A 25,107-nucleotide genomic window follows, 5' to 3' on the forward strand; every position below is an offset into this window, starting at 1 on the left:
TGGGACTAGGGATGCTGAAATTCACTTAACTGTAAATTACAGTGGGTTCCTTACATTTCTTTTCTCAAAGTTTTGCTAAAGGGTAAAAGATAAATACATTTAGATACTCCAGAAGTCATGTGATATTTCTTCAATTACAAAAGGGTGAAATGACCTGCGGAATTACTACGGACAAATGTAACGTACGGTTATTACTAACCATTGTTTTTGGGGTCTAGCTAATAAATTATCGGTCGAACTGCTAAAAATATTTGCGTGAACATTTGTCATGATGCAATAATTGAAACTAATGCAACACTTTGTTTGAAGTACCTTGAATTTTTGAACACTTTTTGTTACAAGACACTGATTTTTTTGTCATGTCTTTTTTTTAGGTAACGTTACTAACCTGCCCTTTTAGTTGCCATAGCAATTCTGATATTTATTGGATTGTATTCATTCTTTTCTATATCATAAACATGGGAAGGATGAACATGTTTTTAACAAGTTTTTGACTAGAAAGGAATAAATGGGGATTTAGTAGTAAAAATAAATATCTAAATTTGTTTAAATGTAACGTTACTAACCGCGGAATTGCACATATGCTACCCACAATAAGGCACCGCGCACGTTTGGGAAGGGAACTATCTCTCGCACTATATGCATATGTATATATAATATATATATATATTATAGATGTATATATATATATATATATATATATATATACATTTATATACATATACATCCAAAAATTAGTTTTGAGAAAATCCCTCTCACCCACAACCAGTCAGAGTGAAAGATTAACAAAATTTGGCTAAATATTGCATTTCAATTTTAACTTCAATTATCAGCAACTTTATTTAACAAGAATCTACAAGTTTTGCCTTTTATTTCTTATTTTTCGTTTTTCCTTATTTTGTTGATCAGATAAGAAAAAAAATGTCCTTTTTTCATAAATCATATGAAATATACATTATTTACGTCACAAAATAAACATTTAATAGCATTCAATGATAGCAATAATAACCGGCCGTCTGATCCCTTTTCGGACTATATTCTCTAGCACACGTTAACATCAATAACTGTAGAATCGTATACACAGAAAACGAGTTTTTAGGTAAAAAAAATATCCCTTATATTATTCTGCACTCAATGTTTTACCCTTTCAATTCTTACCTATAGTACAGTGTACCCTGTTTTTTTGGTACTACTATTGTCAGTATGTTTGGATCTCTTTCCTTTCATTCAAATTGTATGTATGTGCTATTTATAATGTTTGAGATGAAGTAAAAGTAAACGAACTTTCACTTTAACGTAAATTGCATTGGAATCTATAATACAATGAGAAGAGAAAAGTGAATATAGGTAGACAAGAAATTATAGTGTGAAGGGGTATATAGGAATCAGCGTGATGTTGGTCGGGCGGTCGGTCGGGCGGTCGGTTGCAAAATCTTGCGTCGCGAACTCCTACAGTTTTGAAGCAATTTAATTAAAATTTGAAGTTAATGATGATATTGAGGTATAGATATGCAAGACTTTTTTTGTGTGTTTGTCGGACAATGCGTTGCCATGGCAACCATAATTTAACCAAAACCTTGTGGATTGAATAACTTCCAAAGTATTTGAGCAATCAATTTCCAAATTGGTATCTATGATGATCTATAGGTGTAGTTATGCAAGACACTTTTTGTGTTTGTACTTGACAAAGCGTTGCCATGGTAACCGCATGTTTTTTTTTCGAAATCTTGTGGAGTGAACAACTTCCAAAGTTTTGAAGCAATTGAAATCAAATTTGATTAGGCATTATGACCTTGAGGCATAGATGTGAAACACATAATTTTTGTGTTTGTCGGACAAAGCGTTGCCATGGTAACCATAATTTTACCAAAACCTTGTGGATTGAATAACTTCCCCATCATTCAAGCAATTAAGGTCAAATTTAGTATGTCTGATGATCGGGAGGTGTAGTTATGCAAGACACCAATGTGTTAATATAAGAAAAATGTGTTGCCATGGTAACCACTCATTTTTGTATGAAATTGAACCGTTTAGTCTATGAAAGTGAAATTTTGTGTGTATGATGCTCTTTAAGTGTAGTTTTGCAAAATGTCCTTTGTATTTGTATCGGACAATGCGTTGCCATGGTAACCGCGTGTTTTTTTTTAATCCTGTGAAGTGAACTTCTTCCACAGTTTTCAAGCAAATGAAACCAAATATGGTAGGCATTATGGCCCTGAGGTATAGATGTGGAACACATAGTTTTTGTGTTTGTCACACAAACTGTTGCCATGGTAATCACAATTTTACCAAAACCTTGCAGATCGAATAACTTTTCCATCTTTCAAGCAATTAAAGTCAAATTTAGTATGTATCATGATCTAGAAGTGTAGTTTTGCAAGACACCAATGTGTTAGTTTAAGGAAAATGTGTTGCCATGGTAACCACTCATTTTTGTATCAAAAGAAACCATTCAAGCTATGAAGGTCAAATTTGGTTTGTATAATGGTCTTTAAGTGTAGTGATGCTCGGGGAAAGCATGTTTCTATTTGCTGTAAGTTTTTTACTCAGTGTCAACTCTGCAATTGTACAGTAAACTAAAATTATTCTGTTTCCAATTCGACAAGTGCACAAATTGGTATTAACGTCATTGCCCTCACGACACACATACTATAAAGCAACACTAGGGGCGGAGGTATTAATCACCTTCAGTGATAATTCTAGTTAGTTGTTGTCCACAAGGAGACTGCATTCCAAACAATTTCAGTTTCAGTGTATAGTGTTCAGAAGGGGCACAGTATTTATTGTCAATTTATATTTTTATTTGCCTCTCCTACAACATCGTAATGATTTTGTGTTTGTATGTGTATGTAAATGTTTTGCACTGTTTGAAATGAAATGAAATAAAGTGAAATGGAAGGAAATGAAATGCGTGACAGTGCAGCCATCCCAGTTGATAATATAATAATGGTGATGTAGAAATTCTCGAGGTCATTATAATAATTTGTCGAATGCACATGCTTGAATTATTGCAGCTAGGTTTGTTCCAGCAGAAGGAAGATTCTCAAAGACTGTGAATGCTGGAGATGTGAATGTGATAGTGGACTTCTCACCAGTGGGGCCTATCAGTGATGAAGCGGAGAGAAATTGGAGACATAATGGAACGTACGATGTCTTTGACCTCCTCTCAAGATACACTGGAGCAGCATCGAGTTATACCATTGCGGGAGAAGTCACACCAGCAAATGGAGGGGTGTATGAACTCCATCTGGCAGGCGAGAGAGCTTCGGCTAGAGCTGGCTTGTTGCGACTCATTGTGAGAGGTAGGGCTGATCTGATCATGGCTGCAATGCCTGATCGCATAAGCATAGTTGATCGACCCCATTGCGTACAAGTTTGAGAACCAACAAACTGAGACCATATTTCTATACAATGTACAAATATCATAACACAGGAAAGTGTGTAAGAGCAAGTGCCATACCATTGTTATCTTCAAGTTGGTGAAGTTGTGTCCTCGTGCCAGTCTTGTCTCATGGATAGCTGACTCCCTCACTGACGCAGTGTGTTCGATAACGTAGTAACCTTTCTGATTTGACCACGGTAGAAGGAGTATCCTTGGGGACCAAATTGTGCCCAGTGCTCTTCCTTGTTTTGATCAATGATGTCCTTTAAACGTCATAGATAGAGCACTGGAAGTATACAGTGATGATATGAGTATCCAAATGGAGGACGCGGGGTGCGGTCAGTGAGATATAACCTACACTAGACAATCTCAACGAGTTGTGTGAAAAAAAATGAACATGGTTACATTGAGCACTGACTTGTCCATACCCTTTTCTTCTCCAAGTTTGTAGAAAAAACTAGAAATGTCGCTATGGCGACTGGTATGCCTCCGCCATAATGCATGATTCTCCTTATAGGTCTAGATAGTACATGTGGACAATGTGTGATTACATTTTCATAAAATTGGCAAAATAATAAAATGACAAGTTTGTCACAAATGTGTTAAATGTTCACCTTCCTTGACCTAGGTTTAATTGGATGAATAGGAGAGCATGTATTTGGCGTTTAAGGACTTTAACTTGACTTTGACCCATTCATACGTTCATGCATTGAGTAATTTTCAACAAAGTGCAATTTCTGTATTGAATAGTAAATTGTTGCCATTTTCATCTGGCCTTTGACCCTAAAATTCATGAGATAATCACTGTCAGGCAGAACATGCATAAATATGTAGTACGTTTCAAGATAACTTGAGCCACTTCCAAGATAGGGAGCAAAAAATTAGTTCAGCACTTTCACTAGATCTTTGACCTTTTGACCTTTGAGGCAAAAACAAAAGAAAAAAAATCCAGAGAATCTCTATTAGGTAATACATGCATACACCAAATCCTGCTGGCATTGCGTAAACATGAGGGAAATAGTAAAATTTTGAAGTGTTGCCTTTGACCTTTGACCCCATGAACCCTAAATTCTCTAGATAATCACTGCCAGTCAGTACACGTACATGTTACTATGTTCCATGAAGATACCACAAACAATTTCCAAGGTACAGAGAAAAAAGGTGAAGTTTCAATATTTTTACTTGACCTTTTGACCTTTGACCTCATGACCCAAACTTTCACCAGAGAATCTTAATCGGGTAATACATGTATACACTAAGTTTCAAGAAAATATCTTCAGGCATTGCATAGATATGGTGGAAATACAGCACTCCTTGTAGTGAAATTTTATGTATTTGACCTTGACCTTTTGACCTTTGACCCTTTGACCTTTGACCATACGACCACACGACCTAAACTTTCACCAGAGAATCTTAATTGGGTAATACATGTATACACTATGTTTCAAGAAAATATCTTCTGGCATTGCATAGATATGGTGGAAATAGTGAAATTTTATATATTTGACCTTGACCATTTGACCATGACCTTTGACCTCATGACCCAAACTTTCACCAGACAATCTTTGGGTAATACATGTATACACTAAGTTTCAAGAAAATATCTTCAGGCATTGCATAGATATGGTGGAAATAGTGAAATTTTATGTATTTGACCTTGACCTTTTGACCTTTGACCTTGAGCATGTGCACCCAAAAGTTGATAGGCACAAGTTCACCCCCTAATACACATACATACCTAAGTTTCATTAGGATACCTCAAAAGGATTTGATAGTTACCCTGTCCACAAAATTCATTACGGACGGACGGACGGACAACCCGAAAATATAATGCCTCCGGCACCACTTCGTGGCGGAGGCATAAAAAAATCTTGACGAAATCCCACATGTGCCGGATCTGTTAGGCATCATCTATATATATATATATATATATATATATATATAGCAATAATAAAGTCACAACAGAGGAATGCAGGGAATGCATTGATAGCCAATCTTGATTTAATGAATAATCCGAATTTTCGAGGAACCTTCCTCTTCTTCAGGGATGACAGTGCGAATATTCACAATGAATATTCACAATATTCGCACTGTCATCCCTGAAGAAGAGGAAGGTTCCTCGAAAATTCGGATTATTCATTAAATCAAGATTGGCTATCAATGCATTCCCTGCATTCCTCTGTTGTGACTTTATTATTGCTATTTCTAGTACTGCCAATACGCGGAACAACTACAATATATATATATATATATATATATATATATATATATATATATATATACATAAAACAACAACAACAACCAACAGGACGAACCTTACACACTACCTCTTGAAGCTGCATATTGCTTAGGCCCTAGTTGAGTTGGTCTGTTGGTCCTCAGTGATCAGTGATACTGGGCACTGGTTTGATTATGTACTTGCTGAGAGCACCAATGAATACCAAATTAAACGTAAGTGTACTTGTTTTAAGTAGAATAAAGCCAGCTCGATCAGTCTCACTCAGATGATGTCATCCTGAAAAATGTGAATCTGGAAGATTTTACTTTTTTAAGGGGGGGGGGGCAGGTGGAGCTTGGCAGGGTTTACAAAATTGACAGATTTTTCAAAATGCGTTATTCTTAATAATCGTATCCATTTTAATGACTAAAATAATAAAATGTAATTTTTATTGACAGGGTTCAACTCGTGCATTATAGGTCCTCTATAATATGATTGTTGTCCTTTTGTCACTTCTGGATGAATCTGACCAAAAAAAAAAAAAATGAATTTTGCTGTCATTATCTAAAATTAGCCAACAGTTATTGCTAGCTATCTAACATAGAGAAGCAGAGCAATCCTTTGATCACTTTTACATTTAAAGGACAAGTTCACCTTCATAAACATAAGGATTGAGAAAATGCAACAATATTAGTAAAACACATCAGTGAAAGTTTGAGGAAAATTGGACAATCGATGCAAAAGTTATGAATTTTTTTAATTTTTGTGTTAGAACAGCTGGATGAGGAGACTACTACAGCTTGTGAGTCATATGCGTACAACAGTATAAAGAAAATGTAAAAGAAAATTCAACATATTTTCACTTTTTTCGCATAATAAAAGAGCACTTGACTTGCCTCTTTCTAAAGGCAGGGGGAATAATATTACCCATAACATTTGTCGGTAACGAGTCAGGGGAATGTGTACTTTTTTCAAAAGATGGAATTTTGTGAAATTCTCTTTATATTTTCCTTATATTGTTGTACGCATGTGACATCTAAGTTATTCATACACTGCAGTAGTCTTCTCATCCAGCGGGTACTACACAAAAACGTCAAAAATTCATAACTTTTGAACGGATTGTCTGATTTTCCTCAAACTTTCAATGATGTGTTCTACTAATATTGCTACATTCTCTCAATCCTTATGTTTATGAAGGTGAACTTGTCCTTTAAATTTTATACAATTGATTGGATATTATTATGTAAGCTTGGTCAAAATACCTCTTCACGTCGGATGAAACTCCTTGCTGTTTCGTTCAGTCTTGCCCGCTGTATGTGGACTTCTGTTACCCTCTTTCATCCAGGGGAGACATGAGGCAACGCCTGCAGTGCTAAATATAGCTCTTCGTTGTGTCTGAACCACATTTAAAAAAGACGAGAAACTAATTCAGGGTTTAAAAAGAGACCTCCAGATGATTTTCAGATTTTTACATTTGAACAACTATAAAAAAATCGGAGCTTAGGTATTTGTTCCATGTTCATCGTGTCACTGCCGGCCAGCAGGGACAGCCTGGTGGTAGTGTCTGCCCGGAAAGCAGTAGATGACAGGTTCGAGTCCCACTATAGTTCCTTTTTTCCGACATGTTTGTTAATTTATACAGATCAGCAGTTGCGATCTAAACAGATTTAATTTGTAGAGGGAGACAAAGTGAAGAAATTCGCATCTGAACCTTCACCACTGGCGTAGCCGGGGGGGGGGGGGGGGGGGCGATGGGGCGATCGCCCCCCCCCCCCTAAGATTTGGACCGGGGATTTGGGAGGCGGAAAAAAAATGCGTGTATACTGTATGCATGCACATGAAGCGGGTCTCCTTTGCAACCTTTCATCAAATAAGATATTTTTTTTTAATATTTCACTCAAAGTGTGCACCAGATCGTTGAATTTCAATTCAAAATATGCAAAAATTATGAATAATTCTGAGTGCACAAGACTTATCACTTATATTCCGAAAACTCAGGGTTTCCTCATGTATAAGGGGAATTTCCCCTTTTAATTGACCCTTTCCTCCCTCAGCCCCCCCCCCCCATCAGTCTTTTTTTGTGTGTGTGTGTGTGTGTGTGATTTCCCAAATGTTGATTCCATCAAATATGCGTAGACGAGATATCTCAATTTCAACCTTAAAAAGGCAAAAGCTCCAAGGGTGGGGAAAGGTGGGGATAACACTCGCCCACGCCTTCTCCCTGCTCGCCCGCCCCTCCCCCCCCCCCCCTTCTGCCATGCATAGAAGTAGACTGTGGCTATACCCAGATCGCTTTATTTCAATTCTAAAAACGCAAAAGCTCCGGGAGCGGGAGGAGGAATCCCCCTTCCCCTATAAGCTCTACCTCACTAGACTTTATACATACACACAGATGGTGCACATTCGGAATAAGAGCTTAATTCCGTGATTTTATCACTTCGATGAAAAAGTATTGCACCAAAAATTTGCGACAGATCGCTGAATGTCAGGTCTGAAAACGCAAAATCACCTTCGTGTGGGAGGGGATATGCCCCTATCTACACCCTCGTGTGCATGCTTTTTCTGTTTGACTGCTGAACAGACAGTGTTCATGATATTCAGTGTAAGAATTAATACAAGAAGATTATTTAAATGATACCATTTTATAGGCAAATTGTTCAATAATAATGTACACTAAAATATACTGCAACTTTAATTAAGTGGGACTGTTTCAACTCGTTAAAACACGCAAAAACATGCATCAAATTGCACAATTGCAACATCAAAATACAAAAAGTTCTCACCGTGGGAGGGTGGACATCCCCTACCACACCCTCCCCTCCCCCTCGCTCGCTCCGCTCGCTCGGGTTCAGTCGCGTTCATGATATTCAGTGAAAAGAAAATACAAGAAGTGTATTTAAATTGTACCATACTATAGGCAAATTGTTCAATGATAATCTACATCAAAATATACTGCTACCTTAAACAAGGGGGACTGTTTCACGTCGATAAAACGCGCAAAAACATGCATCAAATTGCACCATTTGCAGCATCAAAATGCAAAAAGTTCTCATCGTGGGAGGGGGGACACCCCCCTCCCACACCCTCCCCTCCCCCTTCACTCGTTCCGCTCGCTCGGGTTCAGTGGCGTTCATGATATTCAGTGAAAAGAATTAATACAAGAAGTGTATTTTACTTATACCGTTTTATAGGCAAATTGTTCAATAATAATCTACATCAAAATAAACTGCTACCTTAAACAAGTGGGACTGTTTCACGTCGATAAAACGCGCAAAAAAATGCATCAAATTGCACCATTTGCAACATCAAAATGCAAAAAGTTCTTACGTGGGAGGGGGGACACCCCCTCCCACACCCTCCCCTCCCCCTTCGCTCGCTCCGCTCTCTCGGGTTCAGTCGCGTTCATGATATTCAGTGAAAAGAATTAATACAAGAAGCATATAACATTTTATAGGCAAATTGTTCAATGATAATCTACATCAAAATATACTGCTACCTTAAACAGGTGGGACTGTTTCACGTCGATAAAACGCGCAAAAACATGCATCAAATTGCACCATTTACAACATCAAAATGCAAAAAGTTCTCCCCCCCCCCTCGCTCGTTCCGCTCGCTCGGGCTCGGTCGCTTCGCTCCCTCGCAGACTAACCGCCCCCCCTAAGATGAAATCCTGGCTACGCCGTTGACCTTCACCCCTCTGAATAATATCTTTCTTTCTTTCTTTCCACTGTAAATTAGTTACACTAAGGACAGAGTTTCAGAATTAGTGATGATTGAGGTAAAGGATATAAGAATATCTTTAAAATGTAGAACAAATTGCAATGAACAAGGATGATGAAATGACAGAGGGTGCGTTTATCAACTCCTTTTCTCGGCAGAAACAGGTTATCCAAACAGCTTTCAAGGAATTTTTAGGAGTTGATAAACGCAAAGCTGTTTTGAAAGCCCTTTAGGAAAGCCTTTACGAAAGGGTGCGTTTATCAACTCTCCTTTCTCGGCAGAAACAGGTTATCCAAACAGCTTTCAAGGAAATTTTACGAGTTGATAAACGAAAAGCTGTTTTGAAAGCAGTTTCGGAAAGCCTTTTCGAAAGCCTCAAATTTGTGGCTATCCGAATAGGTTTCCTAAACAGGTTTTCAGAAACCTGTTTGTAAAAGCCTTTTGGAAGTTGATAAACGCAAAGCTGTTTTAAAACGGCTTTGTAGTCTTGTACTTCAGTACTTGTACTTCTCCTCGGGTCGAATAGCGCAATGCAGCTTTGCAGTGACAGGCCAGTTAAAAAATCGTGTTCGCGAAGAGAGTTGATAAACGCAACTATTTTGAAAGCAGTTTCTAAGGGGCTATGGAAAGGGCTATCGAAAGCCGTTTAAACAGGGGAAAGTTGATAAACGCAGCCAAAGTCTCATGCCGCCACTCAGAAATATTTGAAGTATGTGCTAAACTGGAGCAACCTCACAGATGGGAAGACAATTTATTCATGTGGCATTGCATCATGACTCGTCACTCTCAAAGGAAGATATGTCTTTATGATGGTAATTGCTTTTCGCCGTCCCTTCTTAGAAAACAAGCGGCACATTAATAGTACAGGCAGTCAGGGCTTTGAAAAAGGGCTGTGGAAAGGGCTGTGGAAAGGGCTTTCGAAAGGGCTATAGAAAGGGCTATCGAAAGCCGTTTAAACAGGGGAAAGTTGATAAACGCATCCAATGTGAGCCAGGCGACCAGATGATTGGCATGCTGTCCACAAAAATGTGAACCCAAATTGGCGAATGTCCCTCACTGAAAATCTCTGAAGGGATATTCCCTCATCTGACAATTAGCACGGCATGATACTTTATTTGCATGATTATTTTACGCACTGACGCGCCATTCTGGAATCGAGTCAGCACAGTGAAATGCCCACAAATCCTAAAAAGACCCAAAAAGAAAAACAACCTTCCTGGTGTTTGTGTCGATTTATAAGAGCTATTATTCTGTACATTTGCCAACCAGTATTATTTGTGAAATTATTATTTTATTATTTTAATCTTTGGATTAGAAGTATATTAAAAGAGGATAGACAGTAAATATGTAAGAATCTGAACGAAGATCAAAGACCACACGTCTCTGAGCAAAATTGAAAAGGTCTTTGAAAATTACTGTTTCATGAAATAAAGACATCCACTATACAAATTATGAGAACATTAAAATAAAATTAGCTCTATATGGGCGTGGTTAGTTTAATAGAAACAAGTTTTAGTAGAGCAAAGTTTGCACGGGCGTATTATAGTATTAAGAAAAGTTAAGCTTCCTGAACGATGTAGAAAATATGTATAAGAGCTTCAAATTTAAGGTTTACTGTTGATAAGAGCAAGTGTAAATGCATTACCAGGACAGAGCTTTGTTTTATAACTCGAAATAGGTCAACAGTCTATGATTATGATTCAGAAGTCACTTTAGTTTACATCTTTTTATTTTTTGTGAGAGAAGCGGAAATGTAAGAAAAACAGGTTTAGATCAGGGACATTCTCTGTACAAATAGGATCTGTTCTCAAACCAATACTAATAACTCATCATGGCGAATTGGTGCCTACGTTTGTAGCACATACGTTCCTCAATCCAAATATTAAATTATAATGCCAATATCTTGTGAAACCAAACCCATTAAGTACTGATGAGCAAAGATGTTTACGTCAGAGGCGTTATACGGGACGTTTTACATACTAGGTGTTTCAAAAAACATTTTCCACTTTTGACTCTTAATAATTCATAAACTATATATCAAATAACACTGTCATTGATATGAGTGATAGCTGAATAGTGTAAAATTTTGTTGAAGGTAGTTTAAATATGAAAGCATAAATCAGTTTCATGAAATCCATGATTAATTTCAGTTAGGTTTCAGATTTTGCTCTATTTTCAACCCTCTGTACAAAACTTTCACTTTGCACAGGGGTCAATGGGTGTGTATGGGAGTGTGTGGGTGTGTGGTTAACACCCTCACATTGGTCCTGAACAATGGCCAGGGTTTGAATGCTTCATTATTTATTCATGAGAAATTCCACCATTACGACTAGTCTTTATTCAGCCTATGGCAGTATCTGTAAAGTCAAACGCCTGCAGATACTGTCGTTGAGTGGCGAAAGTGCTCTCCCTACTTCTGAAAAAACGAAACTACAATGAATACCTTCTGTTCTAACGTAAACATGGTGACAGGAAGAAAAGAAAATCAATATAGAGTATACACTTGTGTATATATATGGAGCCTTAAATAGATATACTGTGAAACAAATCGCCCAATGAAAAATGCTGCTGAGCTCTTTACCAAAAACGATCTCATTTTATCAAAAAAGGGACAAATTTGTCAGATTATTAGTAGACAGTTGTATTAAAATAAAGAACTCTAGATTATTTATGCTTATTTATATCCCAGATTTAGTGATATGGTGAAGCAATATTTGAAAATGATTGCCAGCTGGAATGAAATGTGATTGCGAGCACATGGAAGCATGTGCTTACTTTTTCCATGTGCATGCATTTAACCCGTTACCGTGAATGAATTCAGACTAGCAGTGCCCAGGGCAATCCACATGAATTATTGATTAAGCATTCATGTGCCTGGGGCGCGAGACTGACGCCTGGTCAACAGGTGGTTCAGGCATGTCCATTGTTTAGGGCCATTGTCAGCACACACTCACATACACATCATTGGTTCCTGTGCAAAGTTCATTTTTGTGCAGAGGGTTAAAATTTGACCAAAATCTGGAACCTTACTTCAAAATCAATGTTAGATTTCATGAAACTGATTCATGTTTTCACATCCACATTACCTTCAACAATATTGTACACTATTCAGCTGTTACTCTTGTCATTTACAGTTTTATCGGATGAATAGTTTTTGCACTATTAATGATCAAAAGTGGAAAATGTTTTTTGAAACACCCAGTATTTTCAAGTACTACAATTAGGAGTAGATCTTTCATTATTACTGACATCCTTGGAGGTGTCATCTGTTTATGTAATAATGATTATCCCAACCCCGGTTCCAGCTAGCAAGCGACGCTGTCGGTACCATGCACTGGACATTGAATTGAGGACATCGAATACCAAGTGGAGAAGAAATTGAGTGTTTTTAATGCACATCACTACGTTTGCTTTGAACATGTGAAATTTGAGGCTTACACGATAAGAAATAGAGATTCAAATGTGCGCACAACTTGAAACAGCAGCACACCTTCAGTGCACACTTGCACCTTTAATTGTGCTTAATTGCACCTTTAATTAACTGCCTTTTCGAAGTTTTGCTAATTTCTGCAAACAAGTTCTCGTACAGTGGATAAGATTAGGCCTATGCAAATGAGTGAGCTAACCATGTCATAATCTCACAATTTTCCATTGATCGTGTGCAAAAAATAACGAAAATTCAATGTCTCTGCAGTTAAAATCTGAAACATGATGCTATTCCCGGTTGATTTCCTTCAAAATAGTGATCAGCTAGGCATGCCCTGATTTAAGCCTCGGGCATAATTATGTTTCAATGAAAAACTGGAAATTTCAAAATGTTTATGTACAAACGTTATGGCAAGTTGTGAGGGGATGACATTCTCACTTTGCCATTTGTAGATTCATAATGACCATTCAAAAACTCTTTCCTTAAAAGTTAGCTAAATCACAGAATTTTATAACTTTCTTACAGTTTGTTGAGCCTGTAAGATTTAATTCTTTCTTACTAACTTATATTTCGGCTGAATTTCCCCTTTAATGAAGCTTTTTCCATAAGAAGTAAGGTGAGATATTCTAGTGATATTTCTGAGGTTTGTAAGCCAAATACATGAGACAAGGAAGAATACTAACGTATGTGATGAGTTTGCTGTACTCTACTCATGTATCGCCTTTTCGTAGAAGGATTAATAATCCCCTATAATGTGACAGGTAAAATGTGATATTGTAATGTTATCATTGTCAACCTCTTGAAACAGGTTTTCAGTTCATTTTTGGTCAACAAGCAGTTGCTATACTACACCGTTGATATTCTTTTGAGCATGGTGCTGTGGCAACTGCATTACATTGTTTACCATTCATATCTGCCATATAGTATACAAAAAAAAAGAGCAGCGGAATTTGATGCTTCTAGGATGAGTAAAGGTTAATTACAGCTTTCTGAGACGACATCATAACAGTGGCCCGGGTACGGTTCCTAATAAAAATCCGGACTGGCCTGACATACACATGCAATCACAATTTTAGGCATAGTGGTCAAATCAAATTAGTATTAGTAAATTCGTGTTTACCTTTGTTTTAGATTTGGACTACATTTGAAACCAAAAATATAGCGTGTGGGCACACCTGCGTATACATCGGAAGGTAAAATACAAAGTAGTGGCCATCATAACCAAACACAATTCTTGACATATAGGCCTAGGTAAATGATTTCTCAATGAATGTGGAATGTTGAGTTACGAGCATATCTAAAAAAAGGGAGTGTGATGTTTAATTCTAGTGATGACTTACAGCCGAACCGTCCCTAATGGAAAAGCAAATGTCTCTGATATAAACGAGGAATTCCGTAAAGTAGTCAAAATTGCAAGTATTTCATGTGATTTTGTTGTCTGTCATTCAGAAGTGTTGTAAGATCTAAATCATATAACAAGAACAGGTTTGTTGTTGATTTCTGGCGTAGAAATCGAAATTCCTCTTACAATTTGGAGGTCTGTAGTTACACTCGATTAGTATGAAAAACAATTCAAGTTAGAATTATCATTCTCAATTGGTGACAAAGATTAACATGTGTTTAATAAAAGAGTAATGTTGTTTGTTCACAAAACTCTTAATTATAGATCAAAGGACATCGTTTTAATTGCCTAAGTCTGAGGAACGCCTGAGTGAAACCTGAACGTCTGATCAAAACATGGCTTACTTTCAGCATCTGTATAGGGCTTTTGTGGTGATTTGATCAATGCAATGTAATAAATTCATTATTAGTATCTACTGGACATTAACATTTAAATAAATGAGACCCCTGTTATATGTTTTGTTCAAACGAGGTGAAAGCGCAGATAAGAATACGAAAAACTCCACTTTTTCTTTAACTTCCGTGTGTATTAGCTTTTGTAAACTTCACAGGAGGTAAACAATATTTTAGGAACAAATTAACACAGTATTCGAAAGGATGAACAAGATCAAAATATCTTCATTCGAATGTTTTTACCCTTCATTTGAATTTTCACTATATCAATGTTCATTTTAGTCGGAGACACTCGCCAATATGTCACAGTTCCATTTAACCTTGAATAAAAACAACACCCTTGGAGATATCCTAGTATAATCGGGTTTGCAAGAAAGCTAACATCAATGATATTTCACTGAGATAAATTTATATCAGTGAGTCACATGTTTTGATTTTGACCCCTGATTTGTCAATTGTTCATCGTTCAACGTTTTCACCCTTGTACTATAAAAAAGTCACCAGTTTTCTTATGCCTATTTATAATTGATAGAGTCTAGGCCTACACAAGTAAAGTCCCAAGTGTTCAGGGAAATTGAAATCACCCATGATAATATGCACTGCATTACGGTACTATCTAACAAGTACAACTCAAGGCCCTAAGCCTCTAGTCTGCGTGTAGGACCTAACAGCGTGCTAAAGTAGAGTAGAAATTTCTAACGTTCGTAGCAGCCATGCATAAAAGCATTGCATTCACCAATGGTACGATCATATGGCAAGCCTTTTTTACAATTAAAGTTAATTTCTGATATCACAAATTCCATTTTGTGATATCAAAAAATCAAATTTTTGATATCAAGAATTCAATTTGTGATATCAAGAATTAAATTTGTGATATCACAAATTCCCGTAAGTGTAGCACATGAACTTAATTTGTGATATCAAGAAATCGAATTTGTGATATCACAAAATCCATTCTTGATATCACAAATTCAATTTGTGATATCAGAAATTCGAATTCTTGATATCAAAAATAGGTTTCACGTGAAAAACCAATGGTAATTCATGATATCACAAAATGATTTTTTGATATCACAAATTCGAATTTGTGATATCACGAAATAAATTTGTGATATCACTAATTTGAATTTGTGATATCAAGAATTCTTATTTGTGATATCACAAATGCGAATTTCTGATATCACAAATTCCATTTTGTGATATCACAAATTGAATTATTGATATCACAAAATCGAATTTGTGATATCAGTAATTCACAGGGAATTCGAGCGTTAGTTTTGCGCTGAAATTCAACTGTGAATTCGAGCGTTAGTTGAGCGCAAAAATACACGGGGAATTCGAGTGTTAGTTCAGTCAGTAAATCCCTGTGATTTCGAACGTTAGTTGAGCGCAGAAATACAAAGTGAATTCGAGCATTAGTTTTGCGCTGAAATTCAACTGTGAATTCGAGCGTTAGTTGAGCGCAGAAATACACAGGGATTTCGAGCGTTAGTTCAGCGCAGAAAATCGCTGTGAATTCGAGCATTAGTTTAGCGCAGAAATACAAAGTGAATTCGAGCGTTAGTTTTGCGCTGAAATTCACCTGTGAATTCGAGCGTTAGTTGAGCGCTGAAATACACAGGGATTTCGAGCGTCAGTTTAGTGCAGAAAATCGCTGTGAATTCGAGCATTAGTTTAGCGCAGAAATACAAAGGGAATTCGAGCGTTAGTTTTGCCCTGGAATTCAACTTTGAATTCGAGCGGTTTTGTTTGTTTTTATTTTAACGCAGAAATACACAGGGAATTGGAACATTACTTTTGAGCTGATGTTCAGATGGACGGTAGGCCTATACTACTGCTAGCTTTTTTTAGAACAATGTTCAAAATACCAATAACTATATATGAAAGATTTACACATCCATCATTCCCTAAATGATCGTCAAGGTATATTCGATGAATTATTGATACAAATCAATTATTTTGCAACATGTTATCATGAATTCAGTGATACTATGTTCACTTAGGGCCTACATTTAATTCATCGTTTTGGTCCTCAAATTGTCATCTATTACTACATTATTGTTAATTATGATACATTTTTCATGTGGTAATCCCCTTTACAGTAAGACTCTTCCACCAAATCGATGATAATTATGTGTGGTTGTATGTGTATGTGTGTTATAAAAGCATATACCATGTGTTTGTATTGCGGAGGACCGACCGAGGGCAATCAACCCTCTGGTCTGTGTATGCAGGGAGGTTCACCTCCCTGGTATATGTCAGCAGCGGAGAATAAGAGAGAGAGACTGTGATTCATGCGGGGTGCGTGAGGGAGTCGTAAACTGGTGTCGGCTGGTGGTCACATAAAGCAACGTGCTTTTCCTAAAGACATTTTCTCACTCCTCAAAATCAGTCCTCCAGAACAAAGGGGTGTATCCATTAAGACCAATAGTGTTGGGTATACAGTTTGCCTGCCCCAATATGTTTATGATTTTGTAAAATGATTTAAAGTGTAATCATATAAGCAAGTTTATTCAAGAACCAAAATCGGGGAGAACAAAACTGGAATGCACAAGCCCAAAAGTCTTCAGACCAGATCAAGAAGAGTGAAGATATCCAGATCTTATGAGGAGTTTATGCAGCAGTATGCATGGCAAACAAACAGTTAGAATTTGTAGTAAGAAAAAGCAGTGGTACGAAGGACTTTAGTTTTGTTAATCTGCGCAATGAGAAATCTCTCTTATTAACTCGGAGGAGTAACAGGGGGGGGGGGTCGGGAGAGAGTATCTTTCACATGACAGAGTAAACCTAAAGAGAAACGCAAACAAAAGTTGTAAGTCAACCAGTCTCTGCCATATCAGTGGCGAGAAATGGAGAAAAAAAAAGAATATAATAATGACTTTGAAGTAATTGACAACATATCAATAATAGCATTTTAGATATGTTGCTAAATGATTTATTTCATCGATTCTTTTAAAACCAATTCCTAATCACTTTAAATGAAGACGAGTTGGCAAAACTCTTCATTTAGGTTTTTTTGTAACTATCGTTATACCTGAAATTCCATAGGAATATCTGCGCTAAACTAATGCTCAAATTCCCTGTGTATTTCTGCGCTCAACTAACGCTCGAATTCACAGTTGGATTTCAGCGCAAAACTAATGCTCGAATTCCCTGTGTATTTCTGCGCTCAACTAACGCTCGAATTCACAGTTGAATTTCAGCGCAAAACTAATGCTCGAATTCCCTGTGTATTTCTGCGCTCAACTAACGCTCGAATTCACAGTTGAATTTCAGCGCAAAAACTAATGCTCGAATTCCCTGTGTATTTCTGCGCTCAACTAACGCTCGAATTCACAGTTGAATTTCAGCGCTAAACTAATGCTCGAAATCCTTGTGTATTTCTGCTCTCAACTAACGCTCGAATTCACAGCTGAATTTCAGCGCAAAACTGATGCTCGAATTCCGTGTGTATTTCTGCGCTCAACTAACGCTCAAATTCCCGTTGGTTTTCTGCACTGAACTAAAGCTCGAATTCCCTGTGTATTTCTGCCCTCAACAAACGCTAGAATTTACGGTTGAATTTCAGCGCAAAACTAATGCTCGAAATCAAATTATTTCTTTGCGAAAGATATGTGCTGAAATTCCATGTAAATTAATGATATCACAAATTCGAATTAGTGATATCACAAAATGTATTTCTTGATATCAAGAATGTGAATTCGTGATATCTCGAATTGAATTCGTGATATCACGAATTGAATTTGTGATATCACTAATTCGATTTCGTGATATCAAAAATTGGTTTTACGTGATAAACCAATGGGTATTTGTGATATCAAAAATTGAATTTGTGATATCAGAAATTCGAATTTTTGATATCACGAAAGGGAATTCGTGATATCAGAAAATCTTTTTTAAAAGTAATATGGCTTGCCACACGATCATAGACTTAACGGTTTGACGGGGAAGCCAAGGGGGGGGGGGGGAGCGTGGTTCCACCGTTTTTCAATTCAATTCAGTTCAATTTTATTTATTTTCATATTTCTCAATGGAGGAATGTAACATCAAAATTAAACGAAGGTAATCATAACATCTAGTTTGGATGCACAATAAATTAATGTAAACATATAAATCATGGCGGTCAATCTTTGTAGGTTTGACGCTTGGTTTATACAACATATTGTTTACCTAAAATTTCATCTAAAAATTAACCATAATAAGGAAATACCCCAAGCAGGCCCTACCGTTAATTGGCCTTCTTGATATCAGCAATGAAAGGTTGTCCCATAATACGTGGAGGTTTGATAGGCCTATGTCATCTGCGCTAGGCCATTTAAATTTGCATTGGCCATTGCACACTGCAGACTGCACAGGAGAGCTTTGCTCCCCTAATAATAATGTTCCCGATGCTATCCGATCTATAATCAGGGGCGGATCCAGAAATTTTGTGTAAAAAAAAAAGGGGGGGGGGCAACTAATATTTCTGGTGCTACTTCCGGGTTTCATTTCAATTTTTCTTTTTATTTCTTTTGTTTTTAACGATCCGCCACTGATAATGTACGTCGCATTTTAACGATCTATAACCAAATATCACCCTGTTCCCCCGTCCAGAAGCCTTAAAAATTCCCCGTTGTGTCCAGAAATACCCCGATACGACTGCGATTCTTAATCAGTTATATATTATTGGCAGAACACCTCGGAGAGACTCCTCAGCTGACGGGTCTTCTGCAGCAATTTATTATTTACTAAAAATGTGTTGATCTTTCCAAAGATTTTTCTTGTGTTGTCCTTGCTTTTATTGTCAGCCTTCTTCCTGTTGGACGTATCTAGATGATTTAATCTATTCTAAAAAATTATACCATTCCCATTTCCCTGGTTAGCCACATACTCCATTAAACACTTTTCACTTATATTCATTTTTGTTCAGTTTTGAGTATTATATTATTACACAAAATGCACAGAACAAGAATCATCCAAATCGCATTATCGTGTACAGTAAAAGATGGCAGATCACATCGAATATGATACTAAGGTATAATAAAAAGATTTTCATTGCATTGACAAGCAAAAATATTTTTCAATGTGGAAACTAAGTGTTAACATTGGTATGTGCTTTAACTTCAATAGATTGTCCAGCTGGTCGCTACGATGTACTCGGTGGATGCCTTCAGGCCTGTAAGTCATGCTACAATGGAGGCATCTGTCACAGTAAAACTGGAGAGTGTGTTTGTCCCCCTGGTTTCATGGGAGATCAGTGTGAGCAGAGTAAGTAAAACTGCTAATATGTACTTTTTAAAACAATTATTTCGCTCATTTCATGTGTCTTCTGTCGCAAATGATTTGCTTATATAAACTCATATCATGTGGTTCGGTCTAAAGTTCAAGTGATGGACAATGACTTGGACATCGCGATCATGATAATTCAATCATTCATAGGATATTGCACTGTCATGCTTTCTACAAATTTGTGGGTTTATGTGTATATTAGCACTATTGAATAGAATGTTTCTTAACCGCTTTTTTATTCACTTATGTCGATTTTGTTTTCCGCTTGAGGTATGTTGGCTTTAATGGTGAATTGTAAGGGTACAATTAGGAACTTGTGACAAAAATATTTGGCATTTCGTAACTTTGTAATATCTCGTTACTAGATCACCTTGGTTATCACTGCTAAGTCATTACACCGTGGAATAATGAAATGTTCAGGACAAAATTTCTTTCTGTATGATTAATCTTCAAGAATCATGATCACTGCTACCATGTTTACATGCAACTTTAAGAACCTGTTACCTCCATGACAGCATGTGACTGTAAGATGTATTCATTGTTTTGTTTGTTGGTTCTGTATTGTTTCTGTAAGTCGACTAGGGTATGGAGTAGCTTATATATCTGTTAGTTAGAAAAATAGTACAGGTTTGGCAATTCTTGTCTTGTTAAAGGACAAGTTAACCTTCACATACGTGCAGATTGAGAGAATGCAGCAATATTAGTAGAACATATCTGTGAAAGTTTGAGGAAAATCAAACAATTCGTTCAAAAGTTATGAATGTTTAAGCTTCTTCACAGTCACTGCTGGATTAGAAGACTACTACAATCGAGATGTCACATTCAATTCAATTCAAATTCAATTCAAATTCAAATGTATCTATTTGGAACTTTCTGTATTTAATATACATATTACAATGAAATACAGTCATTTCTTTTTATTTTCATGAAAAGAAAACATACAGTGTGTACATCCGAACATTAATTACTGAGATATACTTGTACGTGTACCTATTGAAGAAGAGAGTAAGAGAACACGTCAATTGAGAACCACTCGGGATTTATAAGTGAATCAAATGATCTGACAGAATTACAGCGAATGTATTGGGAGTGTGGATGCAGAAGACTGTCGTCAATTAAGCATATCATCTCCATATAGCGGATTGATGAATATGAAAATCATTTACTTTTCATATTTTCAGTTTAAACAAGAGGATTGGTACGAGCTAAATAAGGTGAATGTGTACAAATTCGGACGGCTTTTTTTTCTGCAATGAAATAACAAATCAATTTGGGATCTATTACAGTTGCCCCCATACAATATTACAATAATTGATATGCGGTAAAGCTAAAGAATGGTACATAAAGTTAATGAACGTTCTTTGTAAAATTTGGTTTCAACCTATAAAGTATACCAATCGTCTTTGAAATCGTAGAACGATATGAGGAAAACATAAAGGGAATTCCACAAGATGTAATTTTTGAGAAAAAAAAAACACATTCCCTCTACTTATCACTGACGTATGTTAAATGTAGTATTATTCCCCCTGTCTTCTGAAATAGACAAGTGAAATACTCTTTCATTATGTAAGAAAAATTAAGTATGTTGAAGTTTCTTTGTAATTTCTCGCCACATATGTGACATCACAAGCTGTAGCAGTTTCTCATCCGGCGATTAAACTTCAAAAATTCATAACTTTTGAACGGATTGTCCGATTTTCCTCACGCTCTCACTGATGTGTTCTACTAATATTGCTGCATTCTCTCAATCCACATGTGAGGTGAACTTGTCCTTTAATATACAGTGTGTGGAGGTAATCGTTTTGGGCGTAATTGTGAGTATCGCTGCAAAGATAACATCGACGACCAGACAGCATGCAGTGGTCTTCAGGTGTGTGTTCCAGACCCCTATGGGTGCTCGTGTACGCCTGGATACAAAGGCATTCATTGTACAGAAGGTGAGGCTAATTCTAACTACACGAAATGAGTGGCTTTGCAGATGTCAGCAATGATTTCTCACACATAGGTCAAGCGACTATAGTCAATCAAAGCCTTAAAAAGAAATTGGTGGTGATAATCCATATTTGTACTGCTTAGAATATATAGCTGATCAATTCAGTGCTTATTTATGTCGATGTAGGGTATTTTGTCAATCAGTTGCAATGAAAACATCTCGACGAAAGAACTTCATAATTTGAATTAGAATATATAGCTCTTAAAAAAATTGTTCCACGTTGCTTTCATTTCTAAACCACAATAGAATGTTTTTTCGATTGGTCAGTGTGGATATTTTCCAGTTTCGCATTACATTAAGGGGAAGCTAAAATTCAATCAACATGAATTCAATACAACCGTCGTCTGACTTTAGAGAGACAGGACCTATATCTCTTCCACACTGTTAGGCAACAAAGCTTAGTAGTTTGTACGCAGTCTCTTGTGCACAAAGAATATCATGACATGTTCAGAGTATATTAAATTAAACAAAGTCTTTCCAGGAAGAAATGAAAACATATACAAAAACTACCACTTACATCCTACCACTGCCATTTGGTGTAGTTCAAAATAACAATCACACTGAATATTATAGTACTAATATGTGAACAAATGCACATAAACTTTTCTTTTAAAAAACTGGTATATTTTCACCTGGTCATGATGATTCGGTACTATGAATGATGACTTATTTCCCTGCTTCCAATTGAATGAATGTGATGGATTTCCAATGCTCTACACTGGCAGCGCAAGAAGTTGGGAGAGCTATATTTCTTCGCGGAGTTATCACGTGATTGTTTTGTGGAGTAAAGAAGCTGACTCTTCATTTTTACGTCCTGTCTTTTCGTAACTTCAGTTATTTGTTTGATATCACAATTAAGAACCGCACACTGATACAAAGATGTACAGATTTTTGTAGTTTACCTCTGAGGAAGGAATATTAATCAAGAAAGGAGTTAAATTCAATGCCCTGCATTATACGTAAAGCATGTCATTGGAAGCAGTTGCGGGGGTGCTTGAAGATAACATAAGTTTAAATGTGTGTTTTCTGCAAATGTATGTGTGGCATGATATCGACACATGGTTAAGGGGTGTGATGTAAAATATCTCTTTGATAATTATCCTTTGAACTGGGTGCACCTTGTCGTAAAATTAGAGTGTGGTACCAATGAGTTTGGAGCCAGCTGTACCCAAACCTGTCACTGCGTGTCGGGCGAATGTGATCCATATACTGGAGCTTGCACAGGGAGTTCAACTGAGTGTCGGCCAGGCTGGACAGGCTCAAACTGTCAGGGTGAGGATTGCTGTTTATGTAGAAGTCCATTTCCTAAAAAGGATATCAGGATATGATGCCTTGTAGTAATGGGTGATCGACTTACCATCATAAAATATAATTGCTCCCTCTCAAAAGAAGACATCCAGGTTAATGTACGATATCAGTAGTTTACTGACGGAGAGTTGATTGCATAAACACACCCTTTACTCAGTAATATGATGTTTAATGTCCATGTGTGCCAGTGTAAGACCTAATCTAGTATCAAAGGTACTCTTACGTTAGTTTTAGGTTTGTGCCCTACCCATTTTTTTAATGTTCCTATTTTTTTTTTTGGGGGGGGGGGGGGGAGGGAGGAGAGCAAGAATTGTGACACCAACAATGCCCCTAAATTTGTGTCATTCTTACACAGCCATAACTTCTGTTTCATTTAGTTAATGATGAAATTAATTTTGATATGCGTCACATAAAACAAGGCTTATGTGTTGCTTGAAGTTTTGCATGGTGAAGTAAATGAGACAGAAAGGTTTGCGATGACACCATGTGTATAGAGTCCTAGAAAGAGGAGAATTGAAGAGGGAAGCGACATATGGGGGGTTGTAAGGAGGGCAAAAAGTGAAGAGTGGGGGACAGTAATGGGCTGGAAGTTGAAGGTGCACTCTTGAAGACGGTAGAGAAGGGAACAGGGAGAGTGGTAAGGAAGAGTAGAGTGAGAATCAAGTAAGATGTTCGGACATCGTTTAGGAGGAGAAATGTGAAATAGAAGGGAAGAGGAAGAGGGAGGAGTTGAAGATTGGAATATCATGGAGATATGAGAGAGAAGTGAAGATTCATTACCACTCTCTCTGTTCCCTTCTCTAGCGTCTCCACTAATGCAACTTCAACTTTCAGCCCACTACTGTCCTCAACACTTTACTTTTCGCCCTCCTTAGAACCCCCATTGTATATCGCCTCCCTCTTCAATTCTCCTCTTTCTAGGCTCTTCTTCTGCGAAGCAACGATCTGGTTAGGGACTACATACACATGGTGTCAAACTTTATAACAGATACGTAAGACACTACCAAGGACCCACCGGTATAAATGCATACAAATATGTATATACATAAACATGTTTATTTATCTATTTATTTTTTAATCTATATATCTACTTATCTATTCATCTATCTATCTATCTATCTATCTATCTATCTATTATAGCTAGTATAATTATTATAGCTAGTATTGAGTATAGCTTGTATGTTTCCTAACCAATCTACCTCCTTCCGTTCTTTTTTAACTCCTGATTTTTCCCATTGTTTCTCTTCTTCACCAACATGAAGAATGCACCGTGGGAAAATACGGCACGTACTGTGCAGGTAGACTGTTGCATTGTGCATTTTCCAGCTTCATGAATTTTCCATCTGCTTTCTACTCAAATGATGACTGATTACACAAGCTTTATGACTCATTCCAAGCAACGTGTGGGCATTGCTATAATTGCTAAGTTTAAAGAACTAGAAAACAAGGATATTGATAGATTCAAGACGGTTTACTATACACCATGTCTTTTCATAGTCCATTTTCTACTCCTGTACAGAGGATTTCTCAATTGACTATTTTCCAGTTTATTGTGTCATAGAGTAAGAATAACTTCTGACAGCTTAGTAAAGTTAAAGGTATAATAGCCTGAAAAAGGCCTCCCGGGTATATTGGCAATGAAATCATAATTGGGCATTCTCATTGAGTTGAATCGTTGTTGATGATAAAACTAGATTTGAACTCGTTCCGAATTTGAGACAGCATTGTGCGAATCTGTTGCTTTTCAGCTACATCCATTGAATAGTGAGCCATATTTAACAGTTGACACCACGGCTCGTTTAACTATAGAGCATTTCCGTGTGTGATAGGTATTTCAAGCTCTATTGAGATAAAGGCCCATATTTTAGCTTAAGAGGAAATCTTTAAAAAATCATCTAGCAAACGTACGTTGAAGTTTGTTACTTGTAGAACTGGGGATAGTAACCTTGGTACCAATAAAAGAAAGTGCACATTTTCGCTTTCATGTTCCTAAAAAC

The 25,107-nt window shown here is 36.9% G+C and overlaps 1 protein-coding gene across 1 annotated transcript in view; it reads left to right on the forward strand.

The window, feature by feature from the left end:
• Window positions 1-25,107, forward strand: part of LOC139731506 (receptor-type tyrosine-protein phosphatase S-like) — a 67,456-nt gene that overhangs the window by 7,511 nt on the left and 34,838 nt on the right. The window contains exons 3-7 of the mRNA XM_071642389.1: window positions 3,015-3,302; window positions 19,651-19,788; window positions 21,594-21,746; window positions 22,937-23,074; window positions 24,373-24,408. Coding sequence (XP_071498490.1) covers window positions 3,015-3,302; window positions 19,651-19,788; window positions 21,594-21,746; window positions 22,937-23,074; window positions 24,373-24,408 — 753 coding nt within the window. The remainder of the gene's footprint in view (window positions 1-3,014; window positions 3,303-19,650; window positions 19,789-21,593; window positions 21,747-22,936; window positions 23,075-24,372; window positions 24,409-25,107) is intronic.

This window comes from Diadema antillarum, unplaced genomic scaffold (genome assembly GCF_040938485.1).
Source record: "Diadema antillarum isolate AM-2024a unplaced genomic scaffold, OU_Dant_1.0 seq00000376_RagTag, whole genome shotgun sequence".
Taxonomy (NCBI): Eukaryota; Metazoa; Echinodermata; class Echinoidea; order Diadematoida; family Diadematidae; genus Diadema; species Diadema antillarum.